The sequence below is a fragment of the Durio zibethinus genome, chromosome 21 (genome assembly GCF_047325235.1).
Source record: "Durio zibethinus cultivar Kanyao isolate XHJ-2024 chromosome 21, ASM4732523v1, whole genome shotgun sequence".
In the NCBI taxonomy this organism is placed as follows: domain Eukaryota; kingdom Viridiplantae; phylum Streptophyta; class Magnoliopsida; order Malvales; family Malvaceae; genus Durio; species Durio zibethinus.
In genome coordinates, this window is record NC_143182.1 from 10579378 (window position 1) to 10606741 (window position 27364).

At 30.1% G+C, this 27364-nt stretch overlaps 2 protein-coding genes and 1 pseudogene across 6 annotated transcripts; all 3 read left to right on the top strand.

The window, feature by feature from the left end:
• The first annotated feature begins 12795 nt into the window (after window positions 1-12795).
• LOC111305559 (scarecrow-like protein 21 pseudogene) lies at window positions 12796-16821 on the top strand (annotated as a pseudogene). Of its 3 annotated transcripts, none has more exons than XR_016331119.1 (3): window positions 12796-12918; window positions 14698-14750; window positions 14892-16821. The product of XR_016331119.1 is annotated as a scarecrow-like protein 21 pseudogene, transcript variant X2 (transcript). The 3 variants fall into 3 exon arrangements; XR_016331118.1 differs by having other exon boundaries at window positions 12814-12943; XR_016331120.1 differs by having other exon boundaries at window positions 14698-16821.
• Window positions 16822-17887: 1066 nt separating this feature from the next.
• On the top strand, window positions 17888-20651 carry LOC111305560 (putative serine/threonine-protein kinase WNK11). Of its 2 annotated transcripts, none has more exons than XM_022903207.2 (3): window positions 17888-18042; window positions 18882-19385; window positions 20041-20651. In XM_022903207.2, exons 2-3 carry the CDS (start codon window positions 18882-18884, stop codon window positions 20428-20430), a joined length of 894 nt encoding a protein of 297 aa, XP_022758942.2. In that variant the 5' UTR covers window positions 17888-18042; the 3' UTR covers window positions 20431-20651. The 2 variants fall into 2 exon arrangements, with proteins under 2 accessions (XP_022758942.2, XP_022758943.2); XM_022903208.2 differs by having other exon boundaries at window positions 17918-18042; window positions 18896-19385.
• Window positions 20652-22673: 2022 nt separating this feature from the next.
• LOC111305562 (BTB/POZ domain-containing protein At5g48130-like) lies at window positions 22674-25266 on the top strand. The gene is made up of 4 exons (XM_022903210.2): window positions 22674-22874; window positions 22958-23027; window positions 23206-24357; window positions 24529-25266. Exons 1-4 carry the CDS (start codon window positions 22774-22776, stop codon window positions 25201-25203), a joined length of 1998 nt encoding a protein of 665 aa, XP_022758945.1. The 5' UTR covers window positions 22674-22773; the 3' UTR covers window positions 25204-25266.
• The last annotated feature ends 2098 nt before the right edge of the window (window positions 25267-27364 follow it).

Below are 27364 nucleotides of genomic sequence, written 5' to 3' on the forward strand. Positions count from 1 at the left end.
TATATTTTATATAGATCAATAATTTTTGTAATACCCACAAAATTAGCATATAATTTGAAATGTTATGTTATATGATTTATGACTTTTAAAAATAATTTATTTCTTAAAATTTTATCTTCAACTCATGTTTTGTTATAATTAAAATTTGACCCAATAGGATTTTTATTTACAATAAAATTATTTTATTAAAATATTTCTTTATTACAATAAGTAGTTTTATTTTTTGACATTTATTTTGTCAATAAAAAAGTAAGTTATTTGGGAAATCCTAACCTTAGAGAAAAAGAGAAAGGGAAGAGGAAAGGTAAATTAATCTTAAAAATCATTTATTAAAGTAAAATTTTACTTAAAACTCTTAAAATTTTTATGTTTTGTTTAATTCTCTACAAATCTTAACTTATATTTTTGTATCTTTTCATCTTTAAAAATAATTAGATGACTTTTCAATGACAATTTGACAAAATTGTGAATGCTAATAAAAAGGTCTCTTCAAAACTTTTCTAATGATGGTATGGTGCTTCGTTTGGTTAAGTAATTTAGAAAATTTGAATGTTTAAAATTGTTTATTTTTTGGTTTTTTACAGTTACATATACCTAATTTTGGATCACTATAACTCTCTACTCCAATAACCAATTTAGTCGAACTTTAGGTGCTTTTGATAATAAAAAATATGATCTTTCTAGTGATATAATTGATTTGTTCCAATGATCTACAAGCTAAGAGATTTGAAATCCTAAAATATGCTTCATGAATTTGAAACCCAAAAAAATTTGAACTATGTGTGATAATTTGTAAAGTTTCAGCCTTCAAAACTTAAGCTTCTAGAAATCATTTTAGTAAAAACAAAATTCTAGATTATAGTATTACATTCCTACTTTAAATTTGTGTTTTCCTTTATCATTAAAAATTATAGAATATTAGAGATTTTGTGGCTCAAAATAAGCCAAATGCTTACAAAATGAGAAATTTTCATAATTAAGAAAATTTCATTTTTAATTATTTTAAAAATTATTTTCAACCATCTATTTAGTTATAAATTACATAAATTTTAGTTTTATTGTTTTTTAAAGAATTTGTACTTATTTTAATATATTTTTACTGTATTAATTTCATGCAAGGAAAGACTGCGTACAATAGATCATTCCCCTAACCCACGCATAGTGAGAGCTTTACGCACTGAACTGCCTTTTTATTAATTTCATGTTATTATTCTTATTAAAAAACTATTAAGTTAGATTCAAACTTACAAAAATAATTACTTTTAAATATTAAAATTAAATATTTATACAAATTTTATATTGTTACTAATTTTTATGTTTTTAATTTTTAATTTCATATTTATACTTAATTTTAGACATTTTGTTATATTAAAAGAAAATTTTTTAATATGCTAAAAGTATTTTCAAATAGTTTTGTTAGTTTTGAAAGTTGTTACATGACCTAATTTGCTTAGAATGATCATTGGAAGGTTTGCGTTATTAAATTTTTGTTTTTGGGTTAAATTTTAATTTTTTAATATTTCTTAAATTATTAAGACACTAAGAGATTTGTGTAATTTGTTAATTAAGTTTCGGTTTAGTATATCGGTAAGTAACTTGACGTGTTTTTGATTTTTATATCCCTAAAAGTTAAACTTAAACCATTTATGTTAAGGCTCTGTTTGTTTCACATAAAATGACTTTCGAAAAATAATTTTTACATTTTCAAATTTTTTTGACAGACAACTGACTTATCAACGAAAAATGATTTATTGGTCAACAAAAATGAAGTAATTTTTCTAAATATTGTTTTACCCTTTTAAAAAGGGAAAGACAATTTCTTAAAAAAAAAAATTGTTTATGAGTATAACTATTTATCAATGTATTTGAGCATAATTTTACTTAAGTCGTTCCTTATACATTATTTTTTTAAGATCAAACTTAATTTGACTCGATTCAAAATATTATTATATTAATAAATAATATTTTATTTAATTTTACTTAAAAATTAAAATATTAATATTAAAAGCCTTTTAATATTTTAATATTAAATATTTTATAATTTTACTCAAATAAAATTATAAACATAATATTTTAAACTCGAACTTAATTTGCTTTTACTTAAAATATTATTATGTTAATAAAAATATTTTATTTAATTTTATTAAAATATTTAAAATATTAACATTAAAAGTTGTTTTGATATTTCAAATATTAAATATTTTTATTTTGTATATTATTAAACATAAATATTTTTCATATTTCAAGAATAAATTGCATTAAATTATTATTTTAATAATAAATAATAAATAATAACATATATAATAATATTTTATTATTTCAATAATTAATGTTAAATAATATAATAATATTATTTTCTTAATATGCATATTTTTAATAATTTCTTATTATTTTTAGTTTAAAATATATAATTTTATATTTTATTTATTAAGGTATTTATATTACTATTTTAATAATAAAATATAAATAAAAAAGATTATTGTTATGATTTAAAAATAGATACTTAACTTAAAAAAAGATACTTTTAATATAAAATATAAATATTTTAATAGTAAAAATATTTTAATAATAAATATTACTATTTCAATATTATAAAAATAATATTTTATGAATATCAATACTATTTTAAATATTTTAAAATTTTAATATAAAGAATAATAAATATTTTTATTTTAAGTATTTTTATATTAATATAATATTTTAATGTTAAAATTATTATTAAAATATAATTATTCTTGAATATTAATAATTTTAATAATAAATAATTTCAATATACTTGATTATAAATAAATTGTAATATTTTAATAGTTATATTAACATTATTTAAAAAAATAGATTTTTCATAAAACAACCAAATAACAAAAAATATTTTTCATTAACTAATCCAAACAATAGAAAATCTCTACTTTTTCAAAAAATATAAATATTTTCCAGAAAACATTTTTTAAAAATCAATTCTGTAGAACAAATGAAGCCTAAGTATATTATGAATGCTATTTTGTCCCTTATTTTGTTAAATTGGGTTAAGCATGAAATTATATATTTTTGTTTCGGTTATGGAAATTATCTTGGTATATAATTATACTTATCTCCATATTATGATTTTATTATGTAATTTAATTTTGCAAGAATTATATATATGCATTTGATTTTGAAAGTCTTGCTGGAGTTATGAAAATAAAATTATTGTTTGTGTTAGGTAATCTAAGATTCTTTGTTTTAAAGTATCTTCCAATAGATTGTTCATGTTAGGTAATCTAAGATTTTTTGTTTTAAAGTGTCTCCCAATATACTATGTTTTGATCTTGTCAATGAGAGTAAAATGTTGGCCATGTCAACATGTGTTTTGTAATTAGAAATTGGTTTCGAACTATACTAATTGGTTGAGAATAATGGTTTTTGCTTATTATATCAGAGGTGATATGCTTCTATCCCATTATACTAAAAGGGTTACTGTAATTTTTGTTTTATTTTATTGCACTAATAAGTTAATTTTGATTGTTTAGTGCAATCATCCAGTTGCTTTTGATATAGTTTTGTCTTATTGCACTAAGGGGTTAATCATGATTTTAGTTCTAATTCTGACCTATAGCATCGAGGTTAAAAGTGACCATAGCAAGTTATAGGAGATAAATTTATAAAATTAAATTTTTAATATTTGTTAAGTTTTGTTATTTTGGCATATGATTTTGGAACAAGTTATATTATAAATGTAGGATTACCCTAAAATTTGAAATTGATCTTTAATTCTTTTATTTTGGTCTAAATATTTTAATCATGCTTAACTCAGCTGAAGGAATATTAGTTGCTTACTGAGTAGTTGTACTCATTTTTTTTTTAACATGTGCAATTTTGATTTTGATTTTGCATGCAAGAATCTCGATGAGTGATGCTATGAAACTTTAGTGATCGTTTCAAGATTTTTAGGATTGTCTTAGATACTTAAACATTTAAACTTTTATAATTAGTTGCTTATAACTTTAATTCAATTTTTGTATTCACAAATTTTTAAGTATTTTATTTTTGTGTCAATAGATATTAAAAGTTATGAACTTTTTATTTTCAGACATGCTCGTCTTATTTAGGTTTTTATAAGTTTTAGAATGAATCTTGCCTTACATATCTATAAGATCTTATCTTATAAGTATGTAATGTCTATCACGCTTCAGTTTGGGGCATGACAATTTTAAAGGACTATATATAATTGTGAAAAAATATTAATTTTATGTGTGAATAAATTAATTTATATATCACATGGATCGCAAGTTAATTAAAATATTACGTACAATCACTTTGATTACAAACTTTTTATTCATTTGACATGCGGATAATTATAACAAATCAAAAGGTAAAAATCTAAAGCATGGGGTTCAAGGATGAGTTACAAGGAGTAGAGACACCAAAGTGTTGGAAAGGACCCACGTGATGAGACATGAGACCCAAAATGGAAAACAAAATGGGGTTGTTGGATTCCATTGGAGGTACCATTAGGGGCAAAGCTTTTTCATCTTTGGAAGGTGAAGACAAAACATGCAGATGCAAAAGGTAGAAAAATGAAGGAGTCGATATACTAAAAGCTAGAAGCATTTGGTCGGCAAATGACAAGGAAATTGGCAAAGAAAGTCAAGTCTTCATCATGCCTCGTTTCTTGTCTATTTGCTTCATGGAACTTTGTAAAACTTGGAAAATTTTTGAGACATGAAGTTAAAATAATACTCATAACTTGGTCTTGTTGCATGTGCCATGCGTGGAAATTTGTATTATGGACCCGATGTTGGAAATCATTTTTTTTTTTTTTTTGGGTTTAGGACTTTAGGGAACATCTGAGGTTTGATTTGTTCATTTATTTTTCTTTTTTTTTTTACCTCGTTTATTCTTTTGTTATCTTTATCATCATGTTGGTGAGCAAATTGAATGGCTTTTTCAGACACCAAAGCAGTTAGAATTTGAGACTGATCTAGTTTTAGAAGTCTCAAATTCAAAACGAAAATGAACAAAATGAGATTTATAGAATAAGACAAAAGGCAAAAAAATTGAATGACCTTTTTTCCCATATTTATTTTGAATTTTTACCGGTTAGTCACAGTAACATATGTCAAAAACATAATTTTATGAATTCAAAATTTAACTCAGTTATTTTAAAAACAACCTTTAATAAATTTAAAGTTTAAATCGTAATATTTTTATTTTTTTCTTATATTTAAATTGAAATATCTTTTATTAAAAAAATGATTTTGTAGGTATCCACTTGTGTCACGACATACCATCCCACATCGAGATTGTGTTTTTGGCTGCAAATGAATCAAAAGACAAAGTCCGGGACTTTTTGTTTTATTTATTAATTTAAATTATTAAGTTGGGTAGTTACTATAGTAATATAGTATTAGAGTTACTTTGACCGAGTGATTTAGAGTTATTATTAAATTTCCCATTTTATGGACTCTTAAATCCCTAAGTTCAAGTTTTTAAGTTTTTTTTTTTTTTTGTCGTTGCATTTAGGTTTAATGAATTTGCGCATGAGGAGTGTGTTCAATATTAAATCTTTATCATATTTTAATCCATTAATTTTTTAATTGAATATAACTTTTGTAATTCCTTTAGGAACTTTCAATGGATATCTACTCAAATACTTAAGGCTAAAGCATTTTATTCAATTTTTAATGGAAAAATCTTACCTCTAAAAAGAATATATACTCCAAACCCCCTCAATTCAATAACAAAAAAGCACTCTCTCTGTCTCAAATTGTTTGAGTTGCATTGATTTTTATGAAATTAAAAAAAAATTGATTTTAATGTATTTAATATTAAATTTTAATTTTTTATAAAATCCAAATTTCATAATTTTTAATGTCTAAAAGTAAAAAAAAATCACAAAAAATAATTTTTAAATATAAAAAATAAAAATATTAAATATTAAAAAAAAAGAATTTTGAGATATCTAAAAAAAAAAAATGAATAAACAAAATATGACAGAAAGAATAAGTGCTACATCTATTCATCTCATAAATCCATTTCACTCACTCTGTTTCTATTCTAAAGACTTAAGTAGAAAATATTAAAATTTTTATAAGTTATGACAAAATTTTAAAAAAATAATATATTAAATGAATGTATCAAACAAATATATTAATAGTATATATATATATATATATTGTCTTTTCTTAAAAAAATAGTTTATTAGCATATTTCTATTTATATTTCCAAGGTAATATTATCTAAGAAGGATATGTCCCCATCGAAATTATAAAATTATATTATTAATTGATAGATGACAAATGAACATATTCTTTTTTTTTTAAATTGAGAATGCAAGAGTTTCCTTGTAGCTTCTAACTCTTGGCTATACCTTTTTAGCTTAAAATTTCCATATTGCATTAATTTTAAAGTTGTTTTAAATTTGTTCTGGATATGATTCTAATTCCAATAATAATTATTACATTAACCCATGTAACTAAAAGAGAAAAGTAAAAGAAAATAAAATAAAATCTAATATAATTGATGATGGTGATTTAGCTTAAAACATAGACATCATTGTTGGCTTGATACATTTAATCTCATGCATCCTCCAAACAACGAATCAAATCATGATTTGGAAAGGCCTGTGGAGGTCACTTTAACTTTCTTAAAGGCTAGTTAACTTGAAGCCCACTTTCTATCCAATGTATGGGATAATTTCTTTTATTTTAAATTATCAAATTTTGAATTTTAATTATTAAAATTAAAATTTTAATATTATATTAATAAATCATACAACTTTTAACATAGGAGACAAACATTGACAAAGAGACAATTATTGACAGAGAAAATTCCAAAAAAAATGGCATGAGTAAGGGGAATAGAGATGAGAGTTGTGGACCATTAGCATTAGGGACACTAATTATGGAGGGGGGACAAAGAAGAAACAGGATTCACTTTTTCTTAGTTCTTTTTGCACAATTTGATTCCAAAAGGACCAAACTATGTTTTAACTTTGGAACCACTTGGGTTATTACATCAATGTTGGAATATCTTATTCCAAAAGGAAGATTGGGGAATGAATGTCGTCTTCTTCAAGAAGACATTGGCTATGCTTATTGGTATTTTTCAAGTTTTGAAAGTTACCTAATTAACCTTTTCTTACTCATCTTCAATTTCTAGCTATCTATTTATCAATTCAATATATATATATATATATATATCTATTTATCAATGTATTAAAATAAATTAATAGTTCGTGTGAATTCAAAATGTGTTTAAAAAATATAAAATGGTAAAATTTTTTTTTAAAAATTTTGAGATCTTAAATTCAAATTTTATTGTGTGAATTTATTTTAATTTTATATTAAATTTATCTAGTTATATTTTAATTTATTAATTGATTATTATGTAAATTTTTATGCATGAATATAATCTTTAATTATAATTATAATTTTTTATATTTATAATTTTATAAAAAATATAAAATAATTTTTTTAATTTACTCGTGATTCTTTCACAAGGAAAACTGCAATCTATAAAAAAATCAATAACAAATATTAAAATTTAAATTATATATATATATATATATATAACACTTCTTAAAATAATTTTATGAATTAATTAAATTAATTTTCGAAATGGACATTCATGATTAATACATTAGCCACAAACGAAATATTGGCATCTAAGAAAAAGAAGTTTGAGTTTGAAAGCTGAATTGGAAGACACTAACCACGACGACATCTATGGCTTTAGGTGATGTTTGCCTCCCTCAGCCGTGTGGGTCTTTTTCCATTCCAATTTCCCACCCCAACCCCATTTCTTTATTCCCTACTTTACCCATTTCTTTCATCCAAAATTGCTTTATAAGAGCATCATATTTTCAAACTCAAACGTGTCCTATGATTTCAGCCTAGTTTAACATTTCTTTTGAAAATAATTTTTATATTTAAAAGTTGTTTTTATCTCATTCCAATACTAAATAATAAAAATATATAAATTTTTTAGTTTAAAAATCTGATTTTGTAATGTAAATCGAAAAGTTACTCAAGAGATATTTTTTGTAAAAATTTATTTTTGAAATAAAAAATTATAATATTAATCTATGTTTTTAATATTTTATTATTTTATATATATATTTAAATATTTCGATTACTCAAAATATTTTTTTACGGCAATATTAAATATTTAAAATTTTTTACCATATTTTTAAAACATATTTTTTTAACCTGAATATTTTTTACCGTAACAGTATTGTTCAATTAAACTTTAATTGATTATCGGACTTCATTTTCAACGTTTTAGAAAAGAATACTTATATAAGTAGACATTATACATTATTTATTGAATAAATTATTAAAAATATAATCAATTGACTGATAAAAAATAAAAAAAAACTATTATACGCAGTCATCAAAGAGAATCTTAATCACAAAAGATTTTTCATTTGAATCTTTGAGAAAAAAAGATTTATGAATTTTCACCTATGAAAAAAAAATACAAATTAAAATATAATAAAAGAAAATCAATATAAATTAAAAAAATCAAGATATGATTGAACATAAATTTAAAATCTAATAACGCTGAGACGTCCATTTGATTATTGATATAAGTTGCTCTTAGTGATTCAAAAAAAAAAAAAAAGAAAGAGATGGTAAAATTAGCTTCCTTTCTCTTTCGAAAATGGTCCCGATTCCCAAATTGCAGTAAAGATTGAAAGCCACACAAATGAGTTTCCCTCATTTGGGTCATATGATTCAACCAAATTTATTTGAAGAAAGTCGTACTTATCCCACCTAGGATTTTGGTTTTGTTTCTTAAAGGGGGAAACAAGAACACGTCAGTGGATAATAGTACTCGAAGTAATGGAAAAAAAAGCACCAAACCCTCCTCATTGGCTCACTCCTCTCCTCCCTAGCAAGCAATTTTCTACCTTGCAAAACTTCCTACTCCTATGTGGGGTGGAGAAGGAATAACAAAAGGAAAAAATGCGAGGCTTGTTTGTGGGTTTGTCTAAAGACTAGAAACAGCATCTTATGAAAGATGTGATTTTTTTTAATGAAATAGCGTTGCTGTCATAAATGATTTTTAAATTAATAAAATATTTAATATGATATTTAAATTATAAATTTATTAATTAATAAATAATTTTTTTATTTTGATTAATTTTAAATAATGACACGTGATGTATAAATAATATTTTAAATATCATATTATTAATAAATTTATAATTTAAATATTATATTAAATATTTTATTGTTTAAAGATCATTCGTAACATTAACTTTAATAAAAATATAGATAAACAATAAACTCAAAACAAGATTGAAAATTGAAATCACAATAACATGTGTAAATAATACAAACTTTAAAGATGGATATTTAATATTTCACATTTAGACTATTCAAATTACTATTTTTTTTAAGACTTTTTTTGTGTTTTCTCTTTAAATTAAAAAAATTTTAGATACCATCACACTATTTCATTATGTTCAAGTCATTTATTGCATGACTTCATGTCCAAATTGAATGGATTTAATTATATTCACACTCAAAAAATGTATTCATATTTTTTTATCTTATTTTAAGAATTTAAGTGAAAAATTTTTAAATCTCTATAAATTATAATAAATGAGCGCATATAATGTTTTTTTTTCTTCTAAATAATTTATTTCTATTAAAAAGATTTAGCAAATTTAACTCGAGATCTTGCATTATGAATGAAATTAATATAATGCCAGCTCAGTTATTACACCCAAACTATCATCAAGTTGATATCTAAGTGATAGCAATTCAATAATTTAAGCAAGATGATAATTTATTTAATCATAATTATAAGCCACATTATTAGCCTTTAAATAAAGTAATTAAGTGCAATAAAAATCAGCACCAAAATCTCGGCTGAGTAGCAACCTTATCCTTATTTGATTGGCTATATATATATATATAAATAGAAAAGATGGTATCATTGTAAGACACCATCAATTAGGAGGATGCAACCGACCGTATGTGTATTTAACAAGGGTATTATAGTCATTTTAGAAAGTCAAATAATAGTATAAGAGTGCTTATTTGCACCCAAAAAAACTCTCAATACATCTGAAAAAATTAACTTCAATACCAATTAATTAATTTTTTTGTTGTTTTTTACACCTCTTTTCGGTAAGTTATTAGAAATGAATTTTTGAAAACTTCTTCAATATATCAAAAAATTATTTTCGAAAACTTTTTAATTATATCAAAAATTCAATTCAGGAAAATATTACAATTATCTAAAAATATATTTTCAAAAATAATTTTTTACTTCAAATTTTTTGTTATGATCTCTTGATCAATGTCTGACATGAGATTATCTAATATCTCTTATTGCGACCTCAAAACGAGTTTATAATGATATCTTCAATATATGAGATGTTTAAATCTAACAATAAAAATCTTTAATCTTTTAATCAAATATTGTTCGTTCAATAATATTCACAATCTTTTTTCAATTATAACAAATGTGCATTTGAAAGAAATTGCTAATTATTAAGAGCATTCGTGTAAGTGACAACTGTCATATGAAATAAAACAGTCACGCTCCATCGCACATAGTACAATAGTCAATTTGCATGAGTGTCTCTTCACGCTCAACGATTCCTTTCATTTGCACATTTGTCAAAATTACAAAAAATGTTGTAAATATTTTTAAATGGATAATGTCTGGTAGCAAAAAAATTAGAAGTTTTTATTAGTAGATTTATTACTTTGCTGATGATATAATAAGGTTAATTTTTGTGTACCGAAAAGTTATTTAGTCTCTATTGGTAGTTGAATGTTATTGTATGTTAGAAATTCATTTTTTAAAAATTTTTAAGGAATTCTAAAATGAATTTTTGAAAACTGTTGAGAAATTTAAAAAATACACTTCCAAAAAATTTTAAAAATATGTTGAAGTGAATATACGAAAAGTTTTAGGAAAACACTTATTTCGCAAAGTTTTGATTCTAAAAAAATGTGTGATATTTAAGAAAGTGTGATTCCTAAGGAAAAGTACAATTTTTAAGGCATTTCATTTTTAAATTTTTATATTTGGTGAAGGAGAATTTACGTTTATTAAATCATATATTTTATTATAATATTATTGACAACATAACAAACATAACATTTTGTTAAAAAAAATTAAACAGGACAATTCATGTTTTTATCTTCAAAAGGAACGTGTGATTTTATATTTTTATAAAATTTAAATTATACCAATTACTGTATTTATATATACAATAATTGATATTTTTTTAAAAAAATAGCTATTAATAATTATTGTGTTGTTTTTTTTTTAAATGGCATAATTAGCTATACAAAAAAAAAAAACTCAATTATAATGTTTTTCTTAAAAAATACAATAGTTGATTATTTAACATGTTTTAATAAATTTATGAAGAACTATTATTACATTTATTTTAAAAATGCAATAATTGGTCTATTAAAAAATAATTTGGCTTAATTACGGTGCTTATTTTAAAAAAACACAATAATTAATATTTTTTAAATAATAAATCCTATTCGCTTTTAATCATTCTGTTTATAACACACTAAAACACTTAACCAACAAACTAAGCAACCGAAGCAAATTTTGTTGAAATTAGTTTTTTTTTTTATTATTCTACTAATATTTTATTGAAAGTAATTTTTTTTTATTATTTTACTACTATTTTGTTGAAAGTAATAACTCAACGTGGAAAGTGACGTATTTTTTTTATATATAATTTAAAAGATTTTATTTATCTAAGAAAAAAATTGTATCATTTTTGGAGGGATATTTAGTCTTTCATCAAAGTTAAGACATAGCATGACACTGGTTACTTGAATTGACAAAACAGATAGCTTCCTCCAAGTATCCTCTCGAATGTTACACTTGCCTAACCATCAATTATTGTGTTTTTTTTTAAGAAAATGCAGCAGTAGAGTTTGAACAAGAGTCATAATTACTGCATATTTTTCAAAAAAATGTAATAATAAAAATATGAAATTAAAATATATAAAGAAACAATTATTCTGTTTTGTTTACTACAAACATCGTAATTAATTTAAAAATTTTTAATTTCATTTATAGATATTATTTTTTAAAAAGATAACATAAATAAAAGTAATTTTTTACTTAAGTTAAATATGAAATTCAAGCAATTTTTCATATGAAATTATAAAATATCATATAAAGAGGTAAATTTTTTATTTTGAAATTTTTTGATAGTGTTAAGAATTTAAAATTTCTTTAAAAATCAAATAATTCTAAATTAAATGTATGAATCAAATACCTATAATTAAATTTTGAGAGAAAACTTTTAGATTTCTCTTAACTAAATGTCTTTTAAAGGATTCTAAAAATAAATTTATTTTTAAAAACTTTCAATAATTTTTGAAAAATTATTTTCAGAATATTTAATTTTTTGCTTCAAATTATGTTTCTAAACTTAAATTTTTAAAATTTTCGAAATTAAACATAAAATTAAATATTAAATAAAAAATAAAAATAAAATGATTTATTTATGATTTTAAATTATCCAACATTAAATAAGTTATTGTAATCAAGACTTAAACCTTGAAGGGTTAAAGGTTTTGTAGATGGGTTTTTGAGTTTTTTAATAAATTAATGTTTTGATTTGAAATATGAAAAAAAAATATTAATAATACTGAGACGTGAAAGGAGAAGGTGAGGTGCAAATAGCTCCACTAATAGTACAACTTGCAAGACATTTTTTTTTATTTTTTGAGTTTGATGGTAATCCTGTAGTTTTGCCATGATCAATGGGCTTTTAATATTCATTAGTTTTTAATTATTTATAATGCACATGTGGCTCTTCAAAAAAGCCAGTTAAAGGAACTCTGGCTGTGTCATTGCCTACGTTCTCTCTCTCTCTCCAAACTCAAACCTCTGTTTTTCTGAAGCGAAATTTCAGCAAAGCTGAAGATTCCTTAGAATAAGGTGAACCACTGATTGGATGTTGGAGGTTAATTTTTTTTTCTCTCAAATTGAATTTAAGGTTTATTCTTCTTGGTTGCCTTTTTTTGTTCTTGGAATTCTGGTCTTTTGCTGGTTTAGTCTTCTTTTGGTGAGTAAACTTGTTGTTGGGTTTCTTCATTGGGGGTGAAAGGTGAGTATTTTGGTAAATGTATTGAGTTTACTTAAAATGGGTTGGCGATGGATCAGCTAAAACTGAGATGGTTTTCAGGTTTTTGTACTTTGGTTGTTTTTTACTCTAAGAATCTACTCTTTCTGATGTCGAAAGTTTTGGTTTTTTTATTTTTTTTTCATTTAAATGACTCTAATCGGGAGTCTTAGTGCGTATTGGCTATGTGTATGGTTGATGCTTGATTCTCTTTTCAGCAAGGAATTGTTTTAGTTTCTAACTAGGTTGTTCATACTTGTCAGAAATCTTGTTGCCAATGACAGAATTAAAGAAAGAAAAAAAAAAAGCTTTTATAAAGAACCAAGTGAGTTTTTCAGGTTTTAGATTTGTGAAAAAATCCTTTTTTAGTTCTAACTGTTCAAGCCCTTTCACCTCTGCAAGAAGAGGATGTCTAATGGGTAAAGGTCCGGTGCTGCAAATGCGTTTCATTTATTTATGGCGTAGACAATATGTCAAACTCAGACGCAAGATTTGGCCTATGTGAGAGAATGCCTACTTATAAGTTGAAGTTTTGATTGGAGTAGAAGTCAACAGTCGTTTTATCAATAGACTGGAATTGAGGTTTTTACTTGTCATGGTTGATTTTTTTTGCTCAATGTCGTCTAAATAGCTAATTATACACGTATTTTGTCTACTTCTGCATCAAAGATTTGTTCTATAGGGAGGTCCCCCATCCATCAACTTGAAAAATAATGTAGTAGCTAGAGTAGGTTCGATTAGTCGACTTTTTCATGTTATGCCTCCTTCTTGTTAAAGGTCTAGGAACCTGTTGTTCCAGTGGTATTAAGGATATTGCTTCTCTCATCTTTATCAATCACATCAATAAGGAAATGTTTCTTCATTTCTTGATATAGTTTTCAAGATGTCAAAATTGCATCTCTCCTTCTTATCAATCCCATCCATGAGGAAGTGTTTCTTCATTTCTTGATATAGGTTTCAAGATGTCAAAATTGCATCTCCATTTACCAAATCTATGGAGCAAAAAAGGAGATGACTCATGGATCAGTGTCTATAACACTGGCTGAATGTGAAAGGGTGCATAGAAATGCATTACTATTATTTTCAATACTTTAAGTTTGTGAGCCTTATTGGTGATAAAGTTTTAGTTAGTTAACCTAAGAAGCTAGTGTCTAGATTTGAGTTGAATAAAGTCTTTAACAAAATTTGCTTAGTTGATTTTAAGGCAAATCGAAGAGAAAAAAAAAAAACTCTGTTTTACTATTTTTTTTAATATTCAACACTTCTTATTCTTTGCTTTAAATTTAGGGGGAGCGGAAAATGAAGAAAAAGATTTTTATTTGTTAAATTATTATTAAACCTTTCAGGTTGTGATGCTTTTTTTTTGTTATCTGTATAAACTGAAACAATATGTATGTTTATGAATGTCAGTGTTTCCTTCCCCACTGAGCAAACAACATATTTTTATATATTAAAAAAAAATGTTTACTTGGGTTCCCTCAAATTGACAGTGAATATTATTGTTGTTGGCGTACTGAATCTGGACTTATATTGTATCCTCTACGCTGCCATTAGAAATCTTGTTGATCTTGTTTCTTTCTTTTTTTTTTTTGCAGATCATAAAGAGACAGATGGAAACAATCTGGATAGTCCAGGATGAAGGATCAAGGTGATTTTGATTTTTCTCTCATCTGTTTGTATGCAGCGTTTAGCATATCAAAGAGAATCCAAGGCTTCTTAAGTTAGTGCTATTAGAAGCAAGAAACACCAAAAAATGCTAAATTCTGACTTTTGGGAACTTTTATTCTAGTTTCAACTTCCAAACAATCCTGCTTGGCTTGAAACCTTTGATTACTGCAGTCCCTATAAAGGGACAGAGAAGCTGTTAATGTAAATCATCCATCAATGCAAGCATCCCAGCAACACAGAAGTTCAGTCATGGCCAGTGGATTGTACCATCAAGTAAAGCAAGAAGTCGAGCCCTTCTACTTCTCTCAATACCCAACTATTGATCACTCTCTCTGCTATGATGACAGCAACCATGAATCCCACTTCTCTGTTAGGAATTCCTGTGAGCATTATTGCACTTTGGAGTCATCTTCTGCAAATTGTAGTTATACTGTCTACAATTCATCTGCTGTCAGTTTCTCACCAAATGGAAGCCGAACGCAGCAAGAATCTCAGTCATATCCATCTGACTTGCATCACTCTGCTGACAATACCTATGGCTCTCCTATTAGTGGTTCTTGCATAACTGAGGATGTAAGTGATTTGAGGGATAAGCTGAGAAAGCTGGAAACTGTGATGTTGGGGCCTGATTCTGATATTATTGACAGCATAACCTCACCAGAGATGGACAGCTGGAGACTTGTAACGGATGCAATCTCCAGGGGGGACTTAAAACAAGTACTTGTCTACTGTGCAAAAGCAGTATCAGATAATGATCTGTTGATGGCACAGTGGTTAATGGATGAATTGCGACAGATGGTGTCAGTTTCTGGTGAGCCCATCCAGAGGTTGGGAGCATACATGTTGGAAGGGCTTGTGGCACGACTGGCCTCCTCAGGGAGCTCAATTTACAAGGCATTGAGATGCAAAGAACCAGCAAGTGCTGATCTATTATCTTACATGCACATTCTTTACGAGGTTTGCCCCTACTTCAAGTTTGGTTACATGTCTGCAAATGGAGCCATTGCAGAAGCCATGAAAGATGAAGATAAAGTTCATATTATCGATTTCCAAATAGCTCAGGGGAGTCAGTGGATCACTCTCATCCAAGCATTTGCAGCTAGGCCTGGCGGGCCACCCTACATCCGCATAACTAGTATCGATTATGCCACATCTGCTTATGCCCATGGAGGAGGCCTAAACATTGTGGGAAAGAGGCTTTCTAAGCTTGCAAAGCATTTTAAAGTGCCATTTGAGTTCCATGCTGCTACCTTGTCTGGCTGTGACGTTCAGCAGGAACATCTTCAAGTTCGACCTGGAGAGGCTCTAGCAGTAAATTTTGCTTTCATGCTTCACCACATGCCTGATGAGAGTGTCAGCACTGAGAATCATCGTGACCGACTCTTGAGGCTGGTTAAGAGCCTGTCTCCAAAGGTTGTAACCCTTGTTGAGCAGGAATCTAACACAAATACTGCTCCATTCTTCCCCAGGTTCCTTGAAACTTTGAACTATTACACAGCCATTTTTGAATCAATTGACATGACTCTCCCACGAGAACATAAAGAGCGGATCAATGTTGAGCAGCACTGCCTGGCAAGGGATGTTGTTAACATCATAGCTTGTGAGGGGCCTGAGAGAGTAGAACGACGTGAGCTCTTGGGAAAGTGGAGGTCAAGGTTCAGAATGGCAGGGTTCACTCCTTATCCATTAAGCTCATTGGTTAATGCCACCATAAAAACACTGCATGAGAACTACTGTGATAAATATACGCTTGAAGAGAGAGATGGGGCTTTGTATCTTGGTTGGATGAATAGGGATTTGGTCGCTTCTTGTGCATGGAAGTGATTTTATTATTTAGTATCTTTAATATTGTACTCACACACATGAGAACAGTGACTTGAACGTAGGACCTCCTAGTTACCCTGTCGTTCTACCATTGATCAAGGCCTCTGGCATGCACGGAAGTGAAAATTATGCTTCAATTAGTGTTCTTAGCCGCCAGAGCTTATTAGAGGGGTTCCGTTTAACTGAGTACTTCTATATAAATCATAAGTTAGCCGGCTTCTTTGCAGTTAACTCGTCCATTGTTTTGTTCTTTCTGCAAGTGGAAGGAGGTCTTATTGCTGGTAGATCGAAGTAGGTTATACGCAATTTTTTGATCTGACTGGTATATCTTAGGAGTTTGTCACGTTTCCTACAATCCAACGGATTGGCCAAACGGTTAATACATCTACTGCCATTACAATATGCTCCCCTTCCCCCTACCCCAACACCCTTCCACATCCTTGTTTATTTTTTTTTTTTTGTTTCTTTTGGTTGAAAAGAAAGAATGTAGAATGGAAACTAATAAAATTAATCCAAGTGGAGGAGCTATATCAGGCACATCTCAATGGATCATGTAGTTTATTCTCTTCTTTCAATGTCGTTTTCGTGATATTGCTCCCAAATATAATCTTCGCTTTAATTAGGAGGCCAAATGCGAAGGTGATTTGCGTTGCCCCAACTGAAAGATTTAGAATCGTAGCCAGGTTCTGATGTATGTAAATAATTACAAGTTGACAATTAATTCTAGCAGTTGGTTTCTACGTGTTTCCCATGATGTTGAGATTTAGTGCTCTGTTAGAGATTCAGGTACGGGAATTTCATGTAATCAAGAGGCTTGTTCAAAGATGGTTCCATCCATGTTTGACGACCTATCTTTTTCTTCACGAGTGCAGCTTTCGACAGTTGACACGGACTTTAGACAGTTGGACTGCAAACGCTGCTCTGCTCTGTTCTGCTAATATTCGCATCGATGAATGGCGTTCAGTAATCATAGGATGCCGCTTTGTTAATGAAAAGTTATAAATTTTTTTTAAAAATAAAATTTAAAAATTTATTTAAAAAATTTTTTTTATTAAAAATATATATATTCTTTTTTTTTTCTTTCTTTTATTTTTTCATTGTTCACAAGGCATTTGTTTCCAGAACCATAGAAAGCAACGGTTGGAATTAGATTGCTTTCCAAAGCTTCCCTTTGTTGTGATGGGCTGATGCCCTTGTTTGTACTATTATGCCCAATATCCTTTTCTTCCACCACGTGTCCCTTTCGCTTTTCAGATTTCACCATCTAAAAATAAAAAATTAAAATTAAAAATTAAAAACGCGTCAACTATATATAGCCCCAGTCCCCGGTTCCCCCAAGCCCCACCGCAAAGCAGCTTCACCGTCGCTCTCGCAACTAGCGTCTCTCCTGCTTCTCTCAATCGAAAACAAGCTTGGCCTGTTCTGTTTAATCTTCGTCTCCTATCGAGGTAATTTCCTCTCACTTTCTCTCCTTTTCCTTTCTCTTTAAGTTTAAACATCCATCTAAAATTCCTATATTTATTTGATCCATCCTAATATGCATTAATTAGTGATAAAGATGCTTGCATGGCATGGCATAGCATGGCATGGATTAGTTGTGGAGGAAAACCCTAGCCACGAATGGAGTTGAATTTTGAACTATTTCTTTTGTTTACTTCCTTACGTTTCTTTTTTTTTTTTTCCTCCCAACTTTGATTGCTTAATTCCTTGGTCTTTTCTTCATCTTTCTTTTTCTTTTCCTAGTATTATTAACTATACTTTGTTTGTTTCAAATAACAAGCTATGAATTTAGGTCTAAATCAGGTTGCAGGAATTTTTTTTAATTGCTGCAAATTTTAGGATACTAATGATCTTTTATCTCGTTCTTTTTGCTTAAGCTCGAATCGTTTCTCATTGAGATTTCGTTTTCCGAATCACTTTGAATTTGTGGTGAAGACAATTTATATTTCAATTCAAGATTACATTTCTTCATACTGTACTTTTTGATAATGCAATCTTGATTCTCGAACTGAAGTAAAAATTTCAACCCTTGAATCCTTCAGTTTGATCAATGCCTTAATATTCGACATGTCTCTAACCGATTGTTGTTCCTGCTTTGTACCTCTGTTAATTATTAGTCGTATTTGCGTGACACCTTTTTTTTCCTTCTTTAAATTAATAATATTGGATTTAGTTTCAATTTGATCAGGGTTTTGTTCATATGCTGTTTCTAGTGAATTCTCTGTTTCGGTAATAGTTTTTGTGAGTATAATCTGTAAATATTATCTCATGATTCTAATCTTTGAAGATGCCGGCTGCTAGTCCCAATATGTTTGATCGAGAGGTAGAATCATTTGTCGAGGTTGATCCCACTGGACGCTTTGGGCGCTATAATGATTTGCTAGGTGCAGGTGCGGTGAAGAAGGTTTACAGGGCCTTTGATCAGGAGGAAGGTATAGAGGTGGCTTGGAATCAAGTAAAATTGACTAACTTTAGTGAAGACCCCGTTCTGATCAATCGGCTTCAATCCGAGGTCCAGTTGCTGAGAACATTGAAAAACAAGTATATCATTGTTTGCTACAGTGTTTGGAGGGACAGAGAGCATAACACATTAAATTTTATCACTGAGGTCTGCACATCCGGAAACTTGAGAACTTACAGGAAGAAGCATCGCCATGTGTCCATTAAGGCCTTGAAGAAGTGGTCGAAGCAGGTGCTTGAGGGTTTGGAATATCTCCATACACATGACCCATGCATTATTCACAGAGATCTCAATTGCAGCAACATCTTCATCAATGGGAACATTGGCCAAGTAAGTAGGCTTATTCCCTATTATACTATGTGAAACTGGCTTCCAATTTTTATGAAACATATTACCTCCGGTGTCATGTTATTTCCTTATAACTAACTACAACTACATGGATGATTATTTAACCAACTAAGCTTATTCTTATTTTCCAGCACTTAAATTGGATAGCAATGTAGTGAAGTAGTCTATAACCAAAAATATTTAATGGCTAGAGGCAATAGCCTTTTGGTCTTACATTCTAATTTTATATTTTAGGCTTGCTGAATCACCCAATGGTCAGTTTAATGTAGCTGCTGCATACTTTATATTTTAGGCTCTGCTTGTGACGGAAACAGATTGGAAAGAGATAGATGCAGTCAATGTTGGATTACTTAAATTGTTTCATCTGGTCATCTGAGAAAGTGGCACTGTAACAGAGAAGAAAGGCACCTGTGAATTTTTCTTATTCAGTTACCAGTTAACCATGGTATTTTGAACTATAAAGGAAAACCTTTTAGGGATTAAGATCAAACAAACCAATTCATGTTCGCATTGGAGGTCCAAGGAAGAAAATCAAAATTTATTGGACTGGAAGTTTCTGGATAGATCCAGAATGTTCTTTAGACCTTCTATGAGCCTATAACTGTAAATTTCAAGTGTTTTAATATTCTCTATGCAGGTGAAAATTGGCGACCTGGGACTTGCAGCAATAGTTGGTAGAAGCCATGCTGCACATTCCATAATAGGGACACCAGAATATATGGCACCAGAGCTGTACGAGGAAGATTACACTGAGATGGTTGACATATACTCTTTTGGAATGTGCTTGCTTGAAATGGTGACAATGGAGATACCTTATAGTGAATGTGATAGTGTTGCCAAAATATACAAGAAGGTCACCTCTGGAGTGAAACCCCGAGCCTTGAACTTAGTGCCAGATCCAGAAGTGAAGGCATTTATCGAGAAATGCATAGCCCAGCCAAGGGCAAGACCTTCAGCTTCTGAACTTCTTAAGGACCCCTTCTTTTCTGACCTCAAAGATGATGAGACTGACTTAGCTTCCACTTGATGGCATTTTGAGTGAGCTTTCAGCCTAAAACTAGCTACTCATTTACTTTTCTGAACCGACAGAAATAGTATGCCAGTTTTAAGTGAAATCTTATGCCTTATGCTATCAGAGACTTTCTTCACCTACTGAGATTCATAAATCCTAAGCACACGTTACTGTTTGGCAGTCATAATCTGTACTACTACAATTTGTGAATAAAAGGTTATAAGCGTTTTCTTCTAGTAAGTTTGGCAAAAGAGTTGCGAACAATGGTTTCAAATTTTCAGGCATCCTAGGAATTATAGGTTTAATAACAATTAGTGGTTGTTACCCCTCCTTATAAGAGATAAAATCCAATGTTTTTTATTTTTTAACGAATCCCTCTATCTTTTCAACTTTCTCACTTGTTAGAATTGAGAAAATCGATTCAAATTATAATGTTCCATTTAAATTTTAATCAACAACTGATTGGATTTGTAGAGTTAAATTGTATTAAGTTCGAATAACAAAATGTCTATTTAATTTGGTTTGATTTTGGATCACAAAGTAAAAATTCAAAATTATTTTTTAGTGTATTTAATGCTAGTTAAAGGAATAATAAAGTATCGAATTCAACTATAAAAGCATTAAAATCCCCATTCGATGTTATGAAAAAAAAAAATCTATCCTTTTGCAGCTTTAATGAGAATGCATTACATGAGTGTCAGGGATTTAAGATGCAACTGTTATATATGATTTAACATTTAATTTAATATAAAAGATGAAATTTCAACCTATAAATACTTTTTTTTTTTAAATTTGTTGCCTGAGTGTGAACAAGGGTTTTATTAATTATTATGTCATGTCAAAATTAAAGAAAAAAAAAAAGAGAGAAAAGTTATGTTTTAGGGGATTGAGTTGTGGCGGGAAAAAGCAAGCAAAAACCTCTCAATCCAAAGTACCCCTTTTTCAGAAGCCGTGCCGTGCCGTCTTGGTTGTCAGCATACGCTATCAAAGCTCACAAAACTTCTTCCGCACTTCATCTCCCACTGCGCCCCCACCCCCCTTCTCTACTTCCAAATACCACACTTTCCTATTTCTCTATAAAATCTATTAAGTTTTTTTTTTTCTTTTTAGGAAAAGGTCATAGCTTAAAAATAATGAAGAAAATACAAATATTGGATTTAAATCACATAATATTATCTTTTAAAAATAACGTACATAAACTAATTATACTACATCTTGAATTCATAAGAACACTTTTTTTTAACTCTTCCTTACGAAGCGATATTCCATTTTCTATCTAAATATCATTCAAGAAAGAATTACACTAATTTTTTTCTTCCTTGTGCCCCACAAATTTTTTAAGAATATAATTATTCGGATTCGAGTATACAAATATATATATTTGAAATTATAAAATTAAAAGTTACAACATTTTATGTAAAATTATTAATTAATATATGAGTTAATATTTGATATATTGATAATGTATAAATATTATATACTATCAATCAATTATAAGATTATATTTCATTAATGAATAAAAAAAGTAATTAAATTTTTAAAAAATAAATATTATTATATGATAATCTTACTCACATTTTAAGGACCCAATTATTTTTTATTTTATTTATTAATGAAACATTATCATATGATTGATTAATAATTTATATTTCATAATATTTATACACTATTAGTACATTAAATATTAACTCTTAACTCTTTATATTTAGCAGTTGAATTAATTTCTAAAATCTCTTAATCATCTACGAAATTCAATTAATCTATAAGGAAAAGAAAGAGAGAAAAGAATTATCAAGTCTATAAAAAAATTTTGCATCACATCGACATGCGGGTCTTTGACACATAAAATGCTCAAACTTGCCATAGAAGGGTTATATGAGAGGGAAAGTGAGGGAGCTGGAAAAACGGTACCATATTCTATTGGCGGAGGCCAAGAAGAGGTACAAGAATTCAACTTTCTCAGCACTCGAGGAACGTTTTTGAAGCCTTAAAATTTGGATTTTGAGCTACACTCGTGTGCATCATCTGACTTTGACTCAATCAAACAACATAAACTATTGTTTGATTGTTGAGAAATGAATGGCAAAAACGTGTTAGTAAGCAACCTGACCTGAACCACCTCTTTTTCCTCTCATTTTCTCATTCTAATTCTATTCATTTCCACTGTTTTTCTGGGTTCTAGAAGCTGTGATATAGTACTTTTTTACTTCGATTCTTGAGTCGGATCTTAATCATTTATTGCTAATTTAAAGAGAGAAATGACGACGAGAAGTGCAAGTGCATGTTTGTATTTGCAGTGTTATTAACTTGTTGCTTTTGCCAAGTTTTGATCTCAGTTTCTTTGGATTCTTATTAACTATGACAATGGAAGTTTCCAGTTCGAAAGATAGTTCAGTAGCTTCAAGTCCTTTTTCTTCACCCAATGTCAGTTGCCTACTCAAGATTAGGATTATTTCATGGTAAAGAATAAATGGCTTTCTAATTCTATGTATTCATACCTTGCATTTCAGCAGAAAGATTTATGTTCGTTGCATCATTTCAGGAGCCAAGAAACCGGATTGCCTGTTTCGATGCGTGTTCGAGTTGGTCAAAGAACCTTCTGCCTGCATAAGGTATGGTGAAAAATATGCAATCAAATTCAATTGTTTCTGCTTTAACATAGCATATTTCAGTTGGTTTTACCAATTAATGTCCGATGTCTGACTTGTTGCAGAAGCAGGCGTGCTTGCTACTTTTAGAATTTTCTACAAGGTCAAAAAACTTACATTAATTTTTCTATATATTCTGCAGGATCCATTGTTCTCAAAGAGTGGTTACTTTCATAAGAGATTGACTGAATCAAATGAGCTTGATCTACCACAAGATTTCCCTGGAGGACCAGAAACATTTGAGATGATTGCATTATTCATCTATGGTTCCACCACATTGGTTGATCCTTGTAATGTAGCAGCCCTCAGGTGTGCAGCAGAATTTCTTGAAATGACAGAAGAATACTGCATTGGCAACCTTTGTGAGCGTTTCGATCTCTATTTGAACCAAGTGGTTTTGCAAAGTTGGGATGATACACTGATTGTTCTCCAGAAATGCCAAATGTTACTTCCCTGGTCTGAGGAGCTGCTGATTGTGAGCCGCTGCATTGAATCCCTGGCCTTCATGGCCTGCATGGAGATTCTTGATCCAGAGAGGAGAAGGGACGAACCAGTTGTTACAATAGAGGCATTGGCTGGTGAAGCTTGGAGCTGTGAAACTGTGAAAGCAATCGCAAGCAAGGACCTATGGATCAAAGATCTCATAGCTCTACCATTTGGATTCTTCAAAAGGATAATTGGATCCTTAAGAAGGCAAGGAATGAAAGAAAAATATGTGACTCCCATCATTGTCTTCTACGCAAATAAATGGGTACTCTCCAAGAAGACACGCCAATTTTGGGAGAACCCAGGCGAGAAAATCGGTGACAGTGACACAAACAACAAGGTTTCTGTCATTTTACAAGGGATTCTAGATTTACTGCCCATAGGGGAGAAGGCCAGCAGGGCTATTCCTGTTGGATTTTACTTTGCATTACTGTCTAGATCCTTAGAATTTGGTTTGAGAAGTGACAGCAAAGTGAAATTGCAAGATCAGATCGCATCTATGTTGCACTTTGCCCAAGTGGAAGATTTTCTCCTTCCACAGATTGGAACAGAGTCCTTTTCTTCAAGCAAGGAGTTGGCTACGATGAAGAGTATATTCTCTACTTTTGCATCATTTAACATGGACACCAACCCTACCCCTTCAGCAAGCAACTCGATTGTTGCAGAATTATGGGACACATTCCTCGTCCAGATAGCTTCCGATCCAGAAATGGAGCCTAAAAAGTTCATGGAACTGGTTGAATTATTACCAATATCTTGCCGTCAGAGTCATGATCAGCTTTATAGAGCAATGAATAGTTTCCTACTGGTAAGTTTTCGCAAACTATAGCCAGCCTCAAATATTTTAAAGTTGGGACAGTTTAACAAATAAATGCATATAAAAATAGACTTAGTTTGCCAAAACTAGATTTCCTTGATTCCTTCCAACTTGCAAGTTGCAAACATACTTGGAACTAACTTCGCACCACCTATCGGTCAGGCACATAGAGATATAACTCAAGATGAGAAGGGATCAGTCTGCAAATACCTCAACTGCCAAAAGCTTTCACAAGAGGCATGTATAGAAGCGGTTCAAAATGAGTTGATGCCACTGCGTTTGATAGTCCAGGCTCTGTTTGTTCAACAGCTGAACACCCACCAAGCTTTTAAAGAATGCTCCGACTCATTTAGGTTCACAGGACAGTTCTCTGGAAGCTTATCCAGCTCAAGGTGTCCAAACTCAAATAGCCTAAATCTAGGAGAAAGCCCCTACAAGGATGGAGCAGGGACAGACAGCAAACCTTTGAGCTTGTTCCTACGAAATGACCTTGCCATGGAGAGGAGCTACGAATCGACAAGCTTCAGAATTCAGAACCTTGAACAAGAGCTCATGTCCTTGAAGAAGAGCCTTCAATGGCATAACATGTCAAAGAAAACAGATTCAACTCCAAACAAATCACAGAGTATGAAACCTTATGGCATAGAAAGCAGATTAGTAAGCAGGAGAAGGAACCCTCTTGGACAAGTAACAGGTTGCATGGGTTCCCTGAATTTTGCTTCACAAAGAAAATATGCTAGCAGGCTTATTAAGATCTTTCGTAGATTTTCATTATTTGGGATTAAAAAACTAAAGAGAGAGCCTGGAGCTAGTGGCATAGTCGCCAAGTCAATCTAGCAGATTAAAATGTACGGAAAAGAACAGTATAAATCAGACTCTTTGCTTTCATCATTCACACCCTGTCCATAAGAATCAAGAACAATTTATGTCCCAACAACTAGCAAGACTCAGATGAATTAAACTTCCAATACCAAGCTCTCACATGTATGTCCCGCCTTCGCAAAACGCGGAAACCTACAGTATAACTTTGAGGCAACACAATCCCAAAATAATGACCACAATAGAAAGAGTGCCAACTTTTCAGGTGTTGGCAAGTACATATAACCATCTACTTCACTTACAGATCACTAAAACATCAAACGATCATCCATGCCAACACCAATGAAAGAATTAGTAAACACCCTATACATTATTAGTAGAAATAAAAATGAACATGCCATGCAATTTGCATTAAGCTGCAAGAATATGGCAAATTGCAGAAGAAAACAAGTTAATTCTAAATAAAACAATCCTACAAACCTGTCATCTAAAATCAAAAATAAATTAAATTTCTGTTAATCAGTGCTAATTCTACAAGCCACAGAATATGCCCTTAAAACAGACCAGGCACTTTGAACTATTTGCATTACATGATAAATTTTGTTTCTTGAGCAACCAATTGTCCTTGCCAAAAATAGAAGGCTGAGACCAGTTCATCTTTGGCAGCCTGTCAAAAAAGAAAATAAAAAATCTCATTTCAAATGTAGTAGACAGGAATGGAAGGCACATACCCCAAGTTTTTATGTATATGTATGTATACATTTATCTATTTTTCTAAGCAAACACATTTAGCCAATTGTCAGAGAATTACCTCCAGAAATTCACACAAAAATGCGTCCACTTTAAGCTACAACACTAGTATCACCCTGCTGTGCAAGATCCTCAGATAACAGTGGAACAACCTCTGCTTCCTCTTTTACCATTTGCTGATCACTCTGAACAGCAACATCGGAGGGTTGTGACTCACTGGTCTTGTCAGTAGCATCATGAGTTTGTGATTCATTAACATCGGTAGCCACCGGATTTTGGGCGTGGGCGTCATTGACCCCACTAGTAGCATTACAAACTTGTGAGTCATTTGGCTTGTTAGTTGTATTATGAATTTCTGAATCATTGGTATCATTGGTCGTATCAGGTAGATCAGATGACTGAGGAATAACCTCCTCTGCTGTTTTGGCAGTTTGCAAATCACTTTCACTAATAGCATGAGGGATATCTGAGTTGTCAACCTCATTATTAGCATCACAAAACTCTGAGGCATCAATCCCGTCAGTTGTATCATGAAGTTGCATGTCATCAACTTTGTTAGGTGCCTCCAATAGCAGTGCAGTTTCACCCTCAACAACTGTAGCACAGAGTGGCAGATGATCTACCTCATCGTCTACATGATGTAGATGCAATTGATCTACCACAACAACCCCGCCGCAATACGGAGACTCATCCTCACTAGCTCCATGACCTTCCATGGGATCGTTACTACGCTTCCGTTTCCCAGTACCCTTTCTTCTTACCCTCTCCTTTCCCCTAGTCCTTTTCCCAAGTTCAGTTCCCACAACGGGTGACACTACAGTTGGACATCCAACTTGATCTCTCAAGCATTCTTGTGCAATCGACCTAATCCTGGTAATTGATTCAAATTGCTCAGGCTGCAGTCCTTTCAATGGGAAAGTGTCAGCTAAGTATGAAATTTCCCTCACACCACCAATCTGTTTCAAAAACAAAAAGGAAAAAGGATTACACACATGAAATTAACTGGGGACAGGAGGTAGACATTAGTTAACTGGTAAAGTATAGCCTTACTGTTCTTTGAAACTCCGAAGAGAGAGAAATAGGTCTCCCTACAAATTTACGAGTAATTCTCGAGTACCAACCCATGTATTCGTTTTCATCTGCATCATCGTCACTTTCCACAATATGGAGTGCACGATCTGCCCATTCATTAAGTTCTGATTCCATTTTCCCAGACAAGTCCACCCCACCATCAACTCCACGGCTCTTTCTTACCCATTGTGCCACATCTTCTGGGATCGATTGAAGAATGCCATATTGCCTTAGGACACGATTAGGGAGATGTCTTTCTGCCTTGTCAAAGCAAATCAACATTGTTTTGGACCGCCCCAAAACCAATGTACTTCTAATTTCCTCTGGGATTACTGTACTATCCATGTATTTGTAAGGA

What these genes read in the sequence shown, in the direction of transcription:
- LOC111305560 (XM_022903207.2), top strand. Translation starts at nt 18,882, where the DNA reads ATGCCGGCTGCTAGTCCCAATATGTTTGATCGAGAGGTAGAATCATTT. An exon ending in TCAATGGGAACATTGGCCAA is followed by an intron (nt 19,386 to 20,040) that starts GTAAGTAGGCTT and finishes TTCTCTATGCAG; the next exon opens with GTGAAAATTGGCGACCTGGG.
- LOC111305562 (XM_022903210.2), top strand. Translation starts at nt 22,774, where the DNA reads ATGACAATGGAAGTTTCCAGTTCGAAAGATAGTTCAGTAGCTTCAAGT. An exon ending in AAGATTAGGATTATTTCATG is followed by an intron (nt 22,875 to 22,957) that starts GTAAAGAATAAA and finishes GCATCATTTCAG; the next exon opens with GAGCCAAGAAACCGGATTGC. An exon ending in GAACCTTCTGCCTGCATAAG is followed by an intron (nt 23,028 to 23,205) that starts GTATGGTGAAAA and finishes TATATTCTGCAG; the next exon opens with GATCCATTGTTCTCAAAGAG.